The sequence below is a fragment of the Aquarana catesbeiana genome, linkage group LG02 (genome assembly GCF_042186555.1).
Source record: "Aquarana catesbeiana isolate 2022-GZ linkage group LG02, ASM4218655v1, whole genome shotgun sequence".
Taxonomy (NCBI): domain Eukaryota; kingdom Metazoa; phylum Chordata; class Amphibia; order Anura; family Ranidae; genus Aquarana; species Aquarana catesbeiana.
Genome location: NC_133325.1, coordinates 67,386,586 through 67,404,452, shown reverse-complemented (window position 1 = coordinate 67,404,452; position 17,867 = coordinate 67,386,586). Strand labels below are relative to the sequence as shown.

The window sequence follows — 17,867 nt, the reverse complement described above, 5'->3', positions numbered from 1 at the left end:
ATGCGTTTTTTTCAAAATTTTCGCTCTATTTTTGTTTATAGCGCAAAAAATAAAAACTGCAGAGGTGATCAAATACCACCAAAAAAAGCTCTATTTGTGGAAAAAAAAGGATGTCAATTTTGTTTGGGAGCAACGTCGCACGACCGCGGAATTGTCAGTTAAAGCGACGCAGGGCCGAATTGCAAAAAGTGCTCTGGTCTTTGGCCAGCCAAATGGTCCAAGGCTGAAGTGGTTAATGACTTACTACTATTTCTCTTCTGTGAGATATACACAGTTCAAATCTTATAATCTTTACTGAGTTGAGCTAACAGTGATTGGTGTCCATATTGAATCAACTGTCAAAAATTGGAATTAAATAAAACAAATTATAAATAAAATAGAATCCACATGTGATGAAATAGTAGAGTCCTTGATTGAAAGTGGTCACCATCCACCACCGTAAAAATATGATCCTCAGTGACACCGCCACCACCAAAAGCAGAAATGCTTGCTTACCAGCTCATATTGACCTCTTATTACAGGAGGTCAATCATACTTAAGGCTTAATACCCAGATGGGGTCTTTACAGCATATAAAGGTCCTCATATGGCTCGGACATCAATCTTCATGGCAACAATGTCATAGGGGTATCCCAGAACACAAAAAGCTCCACACAACGTAAAATGGTTAACACTTTATTTTAAAATGTATTAAATGTTACACTTACATTGTATCAGTGTCAAAACTGCGATTGCGGTGATGTCAGCACATCGCTCCACCCTGGATGCGTGGAGGAGCGACGTGCTGACGTCAATATGAGCTGGTAAGCAAGCATTTCTGCTTTTGGTGGTGGCGGTGTCACTGAGGATCATATTTTTACAGTGGTGGATTTTATTTCATTTATAATTTGCATATTTGTTGACATTTAATTGATTTATTATGGACATCAATCACTGTTAGCACAACTCAGTAAAGATTACATTCCTCTTTTAAGCTGCCCATATATGGAGCGCATTCCATTTGGTCGCTAATGAATCTGATGAAATTAAAAAAAGAGCCAGGTTGAAAATCGCCAGCCAAACAGCAGCTGCATCCAATTTGATTTTTTTGCCTTAAGTTCTGATGTAGCTTGTCCTAGAACTGGTTGTCCAAGTTTGAGGGGATGATGTCATGGCACCCACACTGTTCAAGAATGATGACTGTCCACTCAGACCCAAGCACTGTCACATATGGGAGATCATGAGCACCACCATAACTGGAAGCTGGAGGATGAGGGTACATGCAGTACATGAAGTACTGCAGTGTGGAATGTGGCAAGATAGCTGCTCGAAGGTATCCAGGACCAGCGTAGAGCACAAGCAGCCGGCATTGAGGCCGTTTGTAAGTAGGAGTCCTTCTTACGTTGGGCGTTCCTAAGGCAGGGACTGCCTGTACTGACAATGAGTGGAGGTAGCGAGGGGTCATGGACAGGTAAGATACATGCCTTGGAGGGAGGACTAAGGTTCTTCTCATAGTCTAAAGGTAGGTCCATCACGATAAGGAACAGATTGTGCTTTTATTTGCTGTACCTTTTCCGTCCAGACAGGATACTATAAAAATCTAAAGCCTTATTGTACTGAATATCACAAGGTGACCTATTTAGCAGTAGGAGCAGCAGGTTCCCAGTGTTTGGTCTGCAGATTTGAACATGATTTGATTAGGTAACAGACAACTCTCAGAGAAATGAGGCCCTCGGTGATCACTTATTTACTCACCTGGCTGAGTAGGTTCAACAAGATAACTGCCCATCTGAACGCCATGTCCGTAAATAGAATGTGGATGCGTGGCTTTGTTTTTCAATACGATCAATATACTGTCTCCAACCTCGGCCCGAATGAATGGACCTAAATTATATACAAAAAAATACATAACAGTCACTCTCAAGAGGTTACTGCTTTAAAACCAACAGTCTTTAAGTTATGAAAGGTAATCAGGTTTATGAAACTTTATTTTGGGGCAGTTCAGGGGAATTTCCATTTGCACAAATAACATTTTCAATTACTTTACCTACAGGTGACAGAACCCGGCAGCACTAGGGTTGTTGGTTCGAATCCCAACCACAATACTACCTGCATGGAGTTTGCATGTGCTTCCTGTGCTTGTGTGGATTTTCTCTGGGTACTTTGGATTCCTCTCATACTCCAAAGTCATGCTGGTAGGCCAATTGGCTCCTGTTTGAATTGGCCCTGATTTGTGTATGTGTACATGTGAGATAGGGACTTTGGAATGTCAGCTCTTTGAGGGCAGGGAATGATGTCAATGTGCAATACACATATATAAAGTGCTGTGTAAACTGTCACTGTTATATAATATAAATACTTGAAATAAATAAAATAATTACAATATACAGTACGTGTCTATCAAACCAACCAGCAGCAGAGATTGTACACTACAAATCAGGGGACGTTCACATTACATTCTAATGCCCCGTACACACGGTCGGACATTCCGACAACAAAATCCTAGGATTTTTTCCGACTGATGTTGGCTCAAACTTGTCTTGCATACACACGGTCACACAAAGTTGTCAGAAAATCCGATCATTCTGAACGCGGTGACGTAAAACACGTACGTTGGGACTATAAACGGGGCAGTGGGCAATAGCTTTCATCTCTTTATTTATTCTGAGCATGCGTGGCACTTTGTGCGTCGGATTTGTGTACACACGATCGGAATTTCCGACAACGGATTTTGTTGTCGGAAAATTTTATAGCCTGCTCTCAAACTTTGTGTGTCGGAAAATCCGATGGAAAATGTGTGATGGAGCCTACACATGGTCGGAATTTCCGACAACAAGGTCCTATCACACATTTTCCGTCAGAAAATCCGACCGTGTGTACAGGGCATAAGCGTTAGCGTCGCCTCGCTTCAAAATTGGAGGCGTTTGAAGCCTTTCAATGCCTCCCATTCAAGTCTATGGTAACGCCTCGCAAATGCTCTGGCAGGCAGTTGCGGAGCGGTTGCGGGGCCTGTCTAATGCCCATACTAAAGCTCATTGATGCCTGTCTGACGCCCCTACAAACGCTATAGGAGCGTTTGTTGAGTATTAGAAATTTAGGCAAGTGTGAACAAGCCCTAAACCTGATGTAAGCCAGCCAAGCTTGCAGTCTCGTGCTTGTGATAGTGTGTGTGTAATACCTGATCAAGCTACCTGTAATTCTGCCCTGCTCTGCTAGATTGGATTACCTCGTTGATGACCTTGGATCTGATATCAACTATTCTCTGAACTCTGCCTTTTGAATTCGGATATTGACCCTGACTATTCTGAACAGGGCCGGATTAACATAGGGGCTGTTGGAGCTGCAGCTCCAGGCCCCTCCCTCAATATAGGCCCATGGAAGTGGCTTGTCAATTCCTGTGTGCCTTCCTGAAGGAAGAGGAGCCCTCTGTGCACACATGGAGGAGACAAGTCAGTGCAGCCGAGTCCTGTCTCTGCCGATGCTTGTCTCCTATCACAGGATCTGTTCCACTCACACAGATCCTCCATGTCTGGTGGAGGGGCGCTGATGTCCTAACCAGCAGGAGCCCGGGAGGAAGGACATCTCCCATGCTGTTATGATAAGGTCAGTACATTTGTTAGGGGGATGTTGTGTAATTATTGTGCTAGGGGACAGACTGCTGCTTCCCCCCATGTAATGTGCATTGCAGTGCCCCCATGTAATGTGCTGTGCCCACCATGTCATGTGCATTGCAGTGCCCACTATGTAATGTGCTGTGCCCACCATGTCCTGTCATGTGCATTGCAGTGCCCACTATGTAAAGTGCTGTGCCCACCATGTCATGTGCATTGCAGTGCCCCCCATGTAATGTGCTGTGCTCACCATGTCATGTCATGTGCCTTGCAGTGCCCCCATGTAATGTTCTGTGCCCACCATGTCATGTGCCTTGCAGTGCCCCCATGTAATGTGCTGTGCCCACCATGTCATGTCATGTGCCTTGCAGTGCCCCCATGTAATGTTCAGTGCCCCCCATGTAATGTGCTGTGCCCACCATGTCATGTCATGTGCCTTGCAGTGCCCCCCATGTAATGTGCTGTGTCCAGTATGTCATTTGCTGTACATTGCAGTGCCCACCATGTAATGCGCTGTGCTGACCATGTCATGTGCTGTGCATTGCATTGCCCTTCATGTGATGTGCAGTGCCCACTATGTCATGCTGTGCCTTGCAGTGCCCACCATGTCATGTGCAGTTCCTAACATGTAATGTGCAGTTGCATTTCCCACCATGAAACGTGCTATGCCATGCAGTGCCCACCATGTAATGTGTTGTGCCCACCATGTAATGTTATGTGCCATTCAGTGCCCACCATGTAATGCGCTGTGCCCACCATGTCATGTGCCTTGCAGTGCCCCCCATGTAATGTGCTGTGCCCACCATGTCATGTGCCTTGCAGTGCCCCCCATGTAATGTGCTGTGCCCACCATGTCATGTCATGTGCCTTGCAGTGCCCACCATGTAATGCGCTGTGCTGACCATGTCATGTGCTGTGCATTGCATTGCCCTTCATGTGATGTGCAGTGCCCACTATGTCATGCTGTGCCTTGCAGTGCCCACCATGTCATGTGCTGTGCCTTGCATTGCCCACCATGTCATGTGCTGTGCCCTGCATTGCCCACCATGTAATGTGCAGTGCCCACCATGTCATGTGATGTGCCATCCAGTGCCAACCATGTCATGTGCAATGCCCACCATGTCATGGCTGTGCCTTGCAATGCCCGCTATGTAATTTGCAGTGTCCACCATGTCATGTGCTGTGCCATACAGTGATCCCACCATGTAATGTGCAGTGCCCACCGTGTAATGTGCAGCGCCCACCATGTCATGTGCACTTCCCACCATGTCATGTGCTATGCTGTGCCCACCCTGCCATGTGTTGTGCCCAGCATGTAGTGTGTTGTGCCCACTGTGTAATGTGCTGTGCTGTTCAACAGTGCCCACCATGTCATGTGCAGTTCCTAACATGTAATGTGCAGTTGCATTTCCCACCATGAAACGTGCTATGCCATGCAGTGCCCACCATGTAATGTGTTGTGCCCACCATGTAATGTTATGTGCCATTCAGTGCCCATCATGTAATGCGCTGTTCCCACCACGTCATGTGCTGTGTCATGCAGTGCCCACCATGTAATGCGCTGTACCCACCATGTAATGTGCTGTGTCATGCAGTGCCCACCATGTCATGTGCAGTGCCCATCATGTAAATTGCTGTGCAGTGCCCACCATGTCATGTGCTGTGTTGTGCCCACCATGTCATGTGCTGCACCATGCAGTGCCTACCATGTAATATGCTGTACTCACCATGTAATGTGCTGTACATTGTCCACCATGGCATGTGCCGTGCAGTACCCACAATGGAATGTGGTGTGCAGGGCTCATCATGTCTTGTGTGGTGTCCACCATTTAATGTGCTGTGCTCACAATGTAATGTGCTGAGCTGTGTCATGCAGTGCCCACCTTGTCATGTGCTGTGCAGTGCCCACCATGCTATGTGCAGTACCCACTATATAATGTGTTGTGCCCACCATATAATGTTCTGTGCAGTGCCCACTTGTAATGTCCAGTGCCCACCATGTAATGTGCTCAGCTGTGCCTGCCATGTCATGTGCTGTGCCCACCATATAAGGTCCTGTGCCCACTGTGTGCATGTGCTGTGCCCACCATGCAATGTGTTGTGTTGTGCAGTACTAACCATGTCATGTGCTGTGCCCACCATATAATGTACTGTGCCTACCTTGTAATGTGCTGTATTGGGCAGTGCCAACCACGTAATGTGCTGTGCCCGCCATTAAATGTGCTGTATCCATGTATCCACCATGTAATGTGTTGTGCCAACCATGTGATGTACTGTGCTATACCCCCCCCCCGTGTAATGTACTATGCTGTGCCCCCCACAGACTCACCCCCTCACTCCCACCCCCCTCTCTCTCTCTCATCCCCTCTCTTTCACCCTGTTCTCTCACTCACCCCCTACCACCCTCTCTGTCTCTCACCCCCCCCCCCCTCTCTCTCACCCCCTCTCTCTCTTTAATTTAAATTTAACAAAAAATTGTTTGCGTTTTCATTTTATTTATTTTCATAAAAAGGCCCACCAACATCCTTAGCACCAGGCCCATGATGCTCTTAATCTGGGCCTGATTCTGAACCTCGCCTGTCTGCCAGCTGCAAGTACCCGTTTGCTTTGCTCAGTTTGTGCATGCCCTGGCCAGGCACTGTAGCATTCTGTATAAGTCCTGGGGGCAACCAAGTATCAGTAGGCCTGCTTGCCTTATGGGAAAGGGGACTGCTATAGGTAAAGAACACAGAAGCTATAGTGTCTGACCACCTGTGTTACGGGTAAGCATGACAACTGAAGAAAGTTTTCACATCAACAAAACTTCAACGTTTGTTTTTTCTATGGTGAAGGGAAATGAAGGAAGGCTCTCATTGACTGCTATTGGTTAATCTTGGGTTAGTTTTACCATTCTAAGAACAGTAAAATGTCACATTATGATTGGTTACTATATGTGCACATTTCACCCCCTTACTGAATGACCCTCCTAGCCTTTGCAGTTATTGACCAAATTGTTTTTAAAAACTTTCCCCACTCACTGACATCTTACCGAGTATTTCCAGATGCTCCTCCTCCTCGCACCTCTCCTTCCGCTCTGTGAACTGTCCGTCTGTGTATTCCCTGTAAACCACTTTCTTGTATTTTGATCCTATGAAGCCCCCATCAGAGCTCAGAAAAATGTTTCCAGGGCTGCATAAGGAGATTTAAAGATTTATTCAATAAGGCAGGTAGAAGTGCTATACCAGGGTGCAAAGTATTGTAACCCATAGAAACCAACAGCGGACAACTAACCTGATTGGACCATATGGGCTTTTGAAATTTGTGCACAATCATTGCTATTTGCTCTGGCTTGGAGCTCATTCACAGCAGCAGTATTGGGCTGTGTTGGGCAACATCACCCCAACGCAGTCCCAACACAAGAACAAGTCCTTGCCTTAATGAATGCAAAACAATCTCTGATTGGTTGAGGCGGAGAGTGATATCACCTCCCCATCTCTCCACCTCATCCGATCAGTTCTGGTGACCTAGGGGCCCAAAAGGGATTCCCTTAATTTTCAGGGATTTTCTCTCACTTCCTGTTTTGGTTATGGGACAGGAAATGGTGGTAAATGTCCCCAAGAGGACACAGATGGAAAAAAACAAAACTGAAAGGGGTTATAACCCTCCATTACACTATCCAATATAGCCCTGTCACACAGCACAGCTCTGCTGCAGTTAAGGAACAGTCCCCAGCCTGTGAGTGGACAGTGAAGAGAAGAAGAACACTGATGGGCTCCTCTCTCTGTCACTTTTCTCTCTCCTTCTATCAGCATGTTTCTGGCTAGGACAGGAGCACTACAACACAACTGACTGGCTCCTTGTGCTGCTTCTCTCTTCCAGTCTGAGCTCTTGTTTTACAGGGACTTCAAGATGCTGATACCAAGTCAGATACATGTACTTACACTGCTTGCATTAAAAATATATATATATATATATATATATATATATATATATATATATATATATATATATATATATATATATATTTATATTTATATTTATATTTATATGTAGAACTGCCTGGGGTTCAGTTCTATGGCTGATGGGTCTAGAGCAGAAATGCTATTCACCCCTCAGACAGGATAACTTCTATATATCACATATAATAATGACCTATGCGTCTCATACCTCTCATGCATATCTTCATTGATGCTATGTTTTTCAAGTTCCCAGGACCTGTCCGGGCTATAGTCCCACTCCACCTCCTCCGCAGCAATGAAGTACGTCCTCATGGTGCCATACTGGACATCATCATGGCTCGTGGAATTGTCACATACCTGCACCGTATATTTATTTTTCATACCATCCCTGTGATGATCCATCAAATGACAGCTCACTTCAAATTCCCCTAGAAGTGGAGCACAGAGGGGAGGAGATTATACCAGGCACATTCAATTCAATGGGGGAAGAGTACCGGCCCACACAGAATAACTATGCAGGGGGCCAGATTTGATAATAACACTATAGCACTTCTAGGATTAACATACCTGTTATAAAAATATTTTAAAAACTAAAACTAAAGGCAAACCGCTAAATGCACAATATTAATACATAAACGGAAGGATTTGTACTTCTGTCCATCCAGTCCTGAAATTTACACAGAACAGGCAGTCTTTTTTTCTACTGCAGTTAAAGTATGTGAACTCTCACCTTGTAAAACAACCCATTATGTTTAAAATAGAAATGCAAGGAAAAGCATTTGTGTGTGTGTGTGTGTATATATATATTATACACACATACACACACAGTAAAACCTCGGATTGCGAGTAACGCTGCTACGAGCGTTTCGCAATATGAGCGTTTTTTCTTTTTAAATCCTGACTCGATTTGCAAGCGTTGTATCGCAAGACGAGCAGGATTCAAGTGTGCAGTACGGGCATGTGGCCAGAAGTGGGGAGGTGCCGGAAACACTCGGAGACGCTCGAAGACCACTCTGAGAGGCACAGAGACGCTCAGAGACACTCGGTTTTCCAAGTGTCTCTGAGCATCTCTGAGCGTTTCCGAGTGTCTCTGGCGCCCCCTCACCTCTGGCCACATGCGGTACTGCATACAATAGCAGTGACACTGGAACAAATTATCTGAGTTTTTATTGATTCCTATGGGGAAACTCACTTTGATATAGGAGTGCTTTGGATTACAACCATGCTTCTGGAACGAATTATGCTCATAATCCAAGGTACTATAATAATAATAATAATAAAATGTAATATATAAATATATCTATATAGATATATCTATATGGATATATATCTATAGATATATCTATATGGATATATATCTATAGATCTATCTATCTATCTATCTAGATAGATAGATCTATATATATATTTAATCTTAAGTGATCACATGACCTGTGTGGGGGTGAAGATGCAGGGGATGGATCAGCAAGAGACAGAGAAACAGCAGGACACTGACCTTCCCAGTGAGGAGCTGTGCGGGTTCGGTGTGGGGGCGGGGAGGGTGTCAGCACAAGTCTTGGCCAATGGAGAACAGGCAGGCTGCAGACCCAGCACAGCCAGAAAACTAACCACGCTGGGAAGGATTGTGCTTCTATGCCTAGCATGGTCAGTTTGAAATATGGAAAAGTAGGGGGACTGGCAGGATCTCCAGATATTTCACACAAAGGAAGAAATACAAAGAAAACAGGATATTTTTTTAACAACATATCAGGAATATGAAATGTTGGGGGGTAACATTTTCTTTAACCTTCCTGCCCCAAGTTTGTGATTGGACAATGAAGGAGAAGCAATAAACTGATGAGTTCATCTTTACTGATGAGTTCATCTTTAACCCTTTATGAGCCAGTGCAATCAGCAGGAAGCGTGAGCTTTGTCGACTGCACAGATCTAGATCTGACACACGGGGAAGAGGGGAGCGTTGGATTGCTGCAGAGAGGCCGCTGCTTTCACACAGAGTTCAGCGGTCCTTGTCTGCAGCATGATGGTTTTGGGAAGGATGTTTTTACTCTGACAGTGGGTGCTTTCTTACAAAAATAAAACTGTAAGGGCTTGTTTAGATGTGCTTTGAAATTTTGGATACCATGCATGCCCCTTAACACGCCCATTGCTGAAAGAACCCTTTTTTTTTTTGGTGCGTTTTTGACTGTGTTGGTTTTCTAATGCATGGATTCTTGTACTGTCATCTCAGCTAGTAAAGCTTTCTAAATGGCATCTCAAACATGCGGCAAACACCATAAGCACATTTGTGAAGACTTTGCAGGGTGTTTACATTGGCACGAATGGGCGTTTGGAGAGCGGTAAAGCCAGCTGAACACTAAATGCTGGATACATTTTGGCATGATGGAACGCAAACGTGTAAACCAGGTTTCTCCAAACTTTTCAAACAAAGGGACAATTTTTTGTCCTTCAGACTTTAGGGGGGCCAGATTGTGGCCAGCGGGAGCACAGGCCCGGCATCAGTGAGAATAAATATGGCCTCAGGGTTGGTGTTTAATAGGAGGAGGAGTGGTGCCCCTATTAGTAGGAGGAATAGTATCCCATGATTGGTATCGGTGGAAGAAATAGTGCCCCATTGTTGGTGTCAGTGGAAGGAATAGTGCCTCATATCAGTGGGAGGAATAGTGCCCCAAGGCCCAGTTAAAGGCTAGCAAAGAGCCACATTTGGCCCTCGGGCCACAGCTTGGAGACTCCTGGTGTAAACTATGCTGTCAGCTACAGTAACAGGCATTCATGATGCTTTAAAAAATGAATGAATTGCCTGTTCTTGGCGCACATGTATACTTAGCCTTAGGACTCGTTCACACTAGCGGATAAGGGCCTGTAAAACCCTGTGGTTGAGCCACGCTTTAATTGCCCCCCCCCCCCCAACTGCTACCCGCCTAAGTTGCAGAGCCAGCAGCTGGGGGTGTACACATCCATTGACTATGATGCTTTGCTCTGCGGCACAGCAGAAACCATACCCCCTTCCGTTTTTATCAGGGACCTCTCTGCAAGGTCACTGCAACTGCATGCAATGCACATGGTTGCGGCGTTCTAGTTTGGCGATCAAGGGGGTAAAGCAGGCATTGAGGAGGCAATACAAAGCCTACTATCCTCAAACGCGGATCGCTCTTCAGAGACCAACGCTCATGTGAATGAGCCCATAGACTTTTGTACAACCTTTATTCTGAGCCCACAGAGTTTATTCAGCTGATTTTAAGCATACATTTTATTGGGCTTTAAAGGAATAACTTCCGCCAGAAAACAAAATACACAAGTGAAGTACATATATGGTTTATTTGTCCAACATTTGTAAAGTTATGAATTATATCTCTTTCCGTGCAATGGGATACGTGGTGTGTTATGGGCAGCCACTGTCACCAGGTAATATACCCTACAGCATTAGGATATATACAATTGTCTTGAGGATATTTGAGTTGTAGCACTACCAAACCCCACCTTACTATTGAATTTCAGCCACTCCTGATGATGTCATGATGAAACGCGTTGGTTCTAGCAAATTGCGTCACTTCCTGTTTCATCACTCCCGGTCCGGGGAATGCAGGAGGGACCTGGACATAGAGATCTTAAAGTGCTAGTGTCTTTTACATGCTGTAAGTGCATTTTTATGGTTTTATTAATACAAATAAAGGATATAACACTATGGAAGATTCCTGGGTCGTCAACCTCCGGGCCACGGATTGGTACCGGTCTGTGGCCTGTTGTCGAGCGGGCCGCCATCAGAGCAGGAGGTGAGCCCTGTCACGGACTGCAGTATAGTTAGCAGCCTGTGTGCCCTGTGTGTATTCTGTCATTTCTCCCGAGCGCCCGCCGATGTCATCCCAATAGCAAGACAGGGGGCGGTACGGCTGCAGATCGTGATAGAGAGCGAGAGCTGCCAAACTTATATTAACAAGCAGGGTATACCCGCTTGTTATTATGAAGAGTCTTTCACTCTCTGTCATGATCTGCAGCCATACCACCCCCTGTCTTGCTAATAGGCTGACATCAGCGGCCGCTCGGGAGAAATGACAGAATACACACAGGCTGCTAACTATACCGCGGTCCGTGACAAGGCTCACCTCCTGCTGAAGCATGAGAGAATAGACATAGGCTGCAGGGGAGGCAGAAATTAAAATGGGCACTGTGCAGGGAAGACTGTGATTGGAGGGGGAGTGGGAAAGGAGGGGTGCATAACTGCAGGGAGGACTGTGATGGGGGGCCATGACTGCAGGGAGGACTGTGATGGGGGGCCATGACTGCAGGGAGGACTGTGATGGGGGGCCATGACTGCAGGGAGGACTGTGATGGGGAGCCATGACTGCAGGGAGGACTGTGATGGGGAGCCATGACTGAAGGGAGGATTGTGATGGGGGCCATGACTGAAGGGAGAACTGTGATGGGGGGCCATGACTGCAGGGAGAACTGTGATGGGGGGTCATGACTGAAGGGAGGACTGTGATGGGGGGCCATGACTGCAGGGAGGACTGTGATGGGGACCCATGACTGCAGGGAGGACTGTGATGGGGGACCCATGACTGAAGGGAGAACTGTGATGGGGGGCCATGACTGCAGGGAGAACTGTGATGGGGGGTCATGACTGAAGGGAGGACTGTGATGGGGGGCCATGACTGCAGGGAGGACTGTGATGGGGGACCCATGACTGCAGGGAGGACTGTGATGGGGGGCCCATGACTGCAGGGAGGACTGTGATGGGGGGCCCATGACTGCAGGGAGGACTGTGATGGGGGGCCCATGACTGCAGGGAGGACTGTGATGGGGGGCCCATGACTGCAGGGAGGACTGTGATGGGGGGCCATGACTGCAGGGAGGACTGTGATGGGGGGCCATGACTGCAGGGAGGACTGTGATGGGAGGGCCATGACTGCAGGGAGGACTGTGATGGGGAGCCATGACTGAAGGGAGGATTGTGATGGGGGGCCATGACTGCAGGGAGGACTGTGATGGGGGGCCATGACTGCAGGGAGGACTGTGATGGGAGGGCCATGACTGCAGGGAGGACTGTGATGGGGGGCCCATGACTGCAGGGAGGACTGTGATGGGGGGCCATGACTGCAGGGAGGACTGTGATGGGAGGGCCATGACTGCAGGGAGGACTGTGATGGGAGGGCCATGACTGCAGGGAGGACTGTGATGGGGGGCCATAGCTGAAGGAAGGACTGTGATGGGGGGCCATGGCTGCAGGGAGGACTGTGATGGGGGACCCATAACTGCAGGGAGGACTGTGATGGGGGAGCCATGGCTGAAGGGAGTACTGTGATGGGGGGCCATGGCTGATAGGAGGACTGTGATGGGGGAAATAACTGAAAAGGGGCAGTGTGATATAAAGGGGACTGTAATCATTATTCCGCGTATACACGATCGCACATTTTGACAACAAAATCCATTGGTTTTTTTTTTGACGGATGTTGGCTCAAACTTGTCTTGCATACACACGGTCACACAAATCTTGTCGGAAATTCCGAACATCAAGAACGCGGTGACGTACAACACGTACGACGAGCCAGGAAAAATGAAGTTCAATTACCAGTGCGGCTCTTCTGCTTGATTCAGAGCATGCGTGGAACTTTGTGCTCGGAATTGTGTACACATGATCGGAATTTACGACAACGGATTTTGTTGTCGGAAAATTTGAGATCCAGATCTCAAATTTTGTTTGTCGGAAATTCCGACGGAAAATGTCTGATGGAGCCTACACACGGTCGGAATTTCCGACAACAAGCTCCCATCGAACATTTCTCGTCGGAAAATCCGATCGTGTGTACGCGGAATTACGGTGCAGTCCCCTTTACAGTGCAGAGGGGGTTGTGAGACTCCGTGAACCACCCGCCTTCCCCATACGACGTCACCCCCCACCGGGCCCTGAATAAAGTGGCTACACCAAAAGCGGTCCCTGGTGCCAAAAAGCTTGGGGACCACTGTTTTAATTTACACTGCATGGTCTGTGTGGAGGAGTGGAGAGAGGATTGAAGTTATAACCAACCGTATAAGCACATTTTGACCCAATTAATTAATAGGGGTCAAGGAATTGTTGCGTGTGCGGTTTTGAGAGGGGGGGGGCACCATTCTTTGCTATATGGAAAAAGAACACGTTTACCTGCAATACACTTATGTGGAAGGTGTTTCATAGTTCCGGAGTATGCACGTCCAATTTATATGCAGAACATATTTTGGTTTATGGCTTTTGTTTTTTCTATTGATACATATTGTTTCCCTGTCTGGAGGGTTATGCACGTTACCCCAAAATAGAGCTAGCGAATGCTCTTTGGAGGACTTACACATGTGATTCGATCCGCAACATTTTTCAGTGGGGGAGGTACACTATAGTTCACACATATTTTTACCTATTTTTTTTATGGGATGGGATTTTTTTCCCTTTACTTTTCATGATATTGAAAGCACAATAATAAGGTGGTGTTTGCTATCGCTACACCACAAATATCAACACGATTTGCAAAGTAATGCAAATTTTCCTATGATATATCAAATAAATAAATATATATATATATATATATATATATATATATATCAAATAAATAAATAAATATATATATATATATATATATATATATATATATATATATATATATATATATATAAACCTGCAGTTCTGACAACCAAAAGAAGGGAAGGGTGACAGTGCTTTTCAGGGTGTGCGGCTCTGAAGCCTTCCCTCTTCTTGTTGGCTCCATGCCCTACTACTGAATATCACCACCATTGGTGTGTGCAGCCTACTGCATTAGGGTGTGCACCCCAGAGCACAAACACACATAAGTGTATATCAGCAGAGCAGTGGACAGTGTTAGTAGAGCAGAGATTGGTGTCAGTAGGACAGTGGATAGTGTCAGTAGTTTTTAATTTTATTATTTTTTTAAAATATATTTTTTTAAAATTAATTTTTACATTTTTTTTTTTTATTTTTTATTTTTTTACAATCTTTTTAGGAGCCCTGTTGGGGGGCTCTGGTGAAATATCAAGGGTCTAAACAGAGAGAAAGAGACTGAGGACAGAGCTTCCCCTGTCCCTTTCTCTGCAGCCTCAGCTGTGCTGGACAGTGATTGAATGGGAAGTGCGCTGTGCTGAGCGGCTTCCTTTTCATTCACAACTGAAGCATAGTAAACACCGTTTACTATGCTTCAGTTGGGAATGAACACAAGAGCGATCGGTACAGGTCACTCACTGTGTTCATTCATCCATCCTGAAACATCCCCCAGAGCAGCGCGCGGGAGAGGAGGAAAGCTGGCAGCACTGCAAGGGGGAGACAGGGGGCGCCAGGAAGCAGGGTGATTAGGGTGTGCTCAACCACATCTGGCACCCTGTGCGCACACATATGGTCACCACACTGCTGATTCCATTTCCTCTACTAGAGAGATATCTACATTTTTACAACGATCTTTTTATAGAGAAAACTTTCCACTGGATAAAAATAGTTTTGCATCTTGGACAAAGAAAATATTTGACAATTACCTGCGTTATGGGCCTGCATAGTCACAGTGAGCGTCGAGTGTGGGAACACAGTGAAGATCTCCCTCTTCGTTCCAGCATAGTTGAGTATGTTCCCCTGGAAAAGAACGCTATGTATGTCTACCTCTGTGCCCAGTCCAAGCAGATGCCATGAAACATTGTCCCCCTGACACATGATGAGGCCAGGCAGGTTCCCATACATGTAACCATTGACAGCTGCAGAGGAAGAAAATGAACAAGGAACGTTCATCAGTATCATGAAACTCAGCCTTTCAGTCTTACATGCAATTACTATGTTATTATTGTGATTGTTTTACATTGTTCACCCTGTATTAAAAAGAACCAATGAGAAATGGCCATTCATAGGAATCTGAATCTCCACAATTACATTTTTTAATAATGCAACTTAATATGAGGGAGGGATGTGTGTGCTGTTATTTAGCTGTATTCTCTCTCTGTCAGAGCAGAAGTGTCAGCCTAGTGTGAGGCTGTAAGGCCCTATTGTCTCCTGCCTGAGCTCAGGGCTGATAACTGACATTGTCAGACTGCAGTGGAGTGGTAAGTGCCTGTGTTGATGGGATTTTATTTGCTGAAGAACTGCTTCTCCCCTCATTCATGTCAATGGGAAAGCAGAAGCAGCTTGAAGCAAGATGATGAAGCTTGGAAAGAGATCAAATGAGAGTCTGAAGGAGGTCAACTTTACCTCTCAATGAATTCTGAGTGATCATAGAAGCGTCTGTTAGCAAGTTGGATTAGCCGCCAATTCCTGCCAAGTTGGTCAGGGTCTGGGCAATGCCCCACATCTTCATTGGATATCGTATGCACATACCTGACTTTAGGAGAAAATCGGCCATATTGTGTCACACTTTCTCCAGGCTTAAGGCCCAGTCCTTCCACAGTACTCGATATCCTGCCCAGAAAGCCTACCTTCTTAAATGATGTCCATACAGGATGCTTTTTCAACAATTTATTGAAGAACAACAATATAAGTATATTTTGGCAACAGCCTCGCATCTCCACTTTGTTTACGGGGCAAAACACTTGAGTGCCCCCAACACAGCCTCCTAAAGTCCAGCCATCTTCCCATATGCTCTTCTATCTGTCCCCCTACTGTGGGTCCTCACATGGAGTCTCTCCCTGGGTCTAGGCCCAGAATGTCTACTTCTCTCCAGGTTACAGACCTACATACTGTAGATCAAGGGTAACCAGCTCCCATCCACCTTCCATCCAGAACCGCACCCACACCAGAATATAAAGGGCACAGCACTTCACATACTAATATCACTAGGGGAGTGCCACCAACACAAACTCCTAAAGTCCAGCCATCTTCTCAAATGCTTTACCATCATTCCCCCTACTGTAGGTCCTTACATGGAGTCTCTCCCTGGGTCTAGGCTCAGAAGGCCTACTTCTCTCTAGGTTACAGCCCTGTAGATGAAGGGTACCCAGCTCCCATCTACCTTCCATTCAGAACCCCACCCACACCAGAATATAAAGGGCACAGCACTTCACCCACTAATATCACCAGGGAAGTGGTCTCTCTAAAAACGATACTAATACCTGCCTACATGTCTTAAATTGAGTTTAAAGTGATATAAAAGGCAGATTTTTAAAAAAATAACAAACATATCATACTGACCTGCTCTGTATAGTGGTTCTGCACAGATCAGCACCGATCCTCCTCTTCTTGGGTCCCACGCCAGTGCTCCTGGCCCCTCCCTCCTGCCAAGTGCCCCCACAGCAAGCAGCCCAATCCATTCCCACAGGAAGCGTTGCTTGGCCCTGCATCCACTCTCTCCTCATTGGCTCACTGGCTGTGATTCAGCTAATGAGGAGGAAGAGACCCGGGAGAGCCCCTGCTCTCATGCACATCGCTGGATCGAGATTAGGCTTAAGTAAGTATTGGGGGGACTGCTGCACAGAGAAGGTTTTTTTACCTTCATGCATAGAATGCATGAAGGTACAAAAACTGAACATTTACAACCACTTTAAATGCAAGCAAGCAGCACAAGCCCATAGAGCTCATGTTGACGGGCGATGTTTGCTTGTGTTTGACGCCCCTAAATGCAGGTCAGCAAAATCCCATTTACTTAATTTATTTAGTGTTTGTGTGTTCTGTTACCAGCAATAATCACAAGTAGGAAATGGGACAGCCCTACAGCCTGAGATTTCTGAACTGTGAGGGAGAGAACACAAGTAACTGTAATTTCAAAGCCATTGTATCTAACTTTTAGGGACTCATTAATGACTGGAATGGTACCACTGGATTGGCGTGGGGCCAATGTGGTGCCTATATTTAAAAAGGGAACAAAGTCTTTACCAAGTAACTATAGACGGGAAGATACTGGAGAGTTTAATAAAAGACCACATAGATGAGTTCTTGCTGGAAAAAAATATTTTAAGCAACAGACAGCATGGATTCATAAAAGACAGAAGTTGTCAAACAAATCTGATTTCTTTTTTATAAGGAGGTAAGTAAAGCCTTGGACCATAGGCGTGCACACAGGGTGTGCTAGGTATGCCTGGGCACACCCTAATCACCCTGTGCTGGGCACATTTCCCCTGCTGCTTGGCTTCAGAGAAAGGGACTGGGGAATATCTGTCCTTAGTCCCTTTCTCTGTCTCAAAAGTGAGACATCAGGGTCTGTTTAGACCCGTGATATTTCACCAAAGCCCCCCAATGGAGCTCCTAAAAAAATTGTAAAAAAAAAAGTAATAAAAAAAAATTGTAAAAAAATTTTTGTAAAAAATTATACAATTGTAAGAAAGTAATAATAAAAAATATATAAAAAATAAATTACTGACACCAATCTCTGCCCTTCTGACACTGTCCATTG

At 45.8% G+C, this 17,867-nt stretch overlaps 1 protein-coding gene across 1 annotated transcript in view; it reads right to left on the bottom strand.

Moving 5' to 3' along the window:
• The window catches only part of HEPHL1 (hephaestin like 1), a 132,982-nt gene that overhangs the window by 21,414 nt on the left and 93,701 nt on the right, over positions 1–17,867 (bottom strand). The window contains exons 11-14 of the mRNA XM_073613013.1: positions 15,034–15,246; positions 7,736–7,955; positions 6,618–6,757; positions 1,734–1,862 (exon numbers count right to left, since the gene is read on the bottom strand). Coding sequence (XP_073469114.1) covers positions 1,734–1,862; positions 6,618–6,757; positions 7,736–7,955; positions 15,034–15,246 — 702 coding nt within the window. The remainder of the gene's footprint in view (positions 1–1,733; positions 1,863–6,617; positions 6,758–7,735; positions 7,956–15,033; positions 15,247–17,867) is intronic.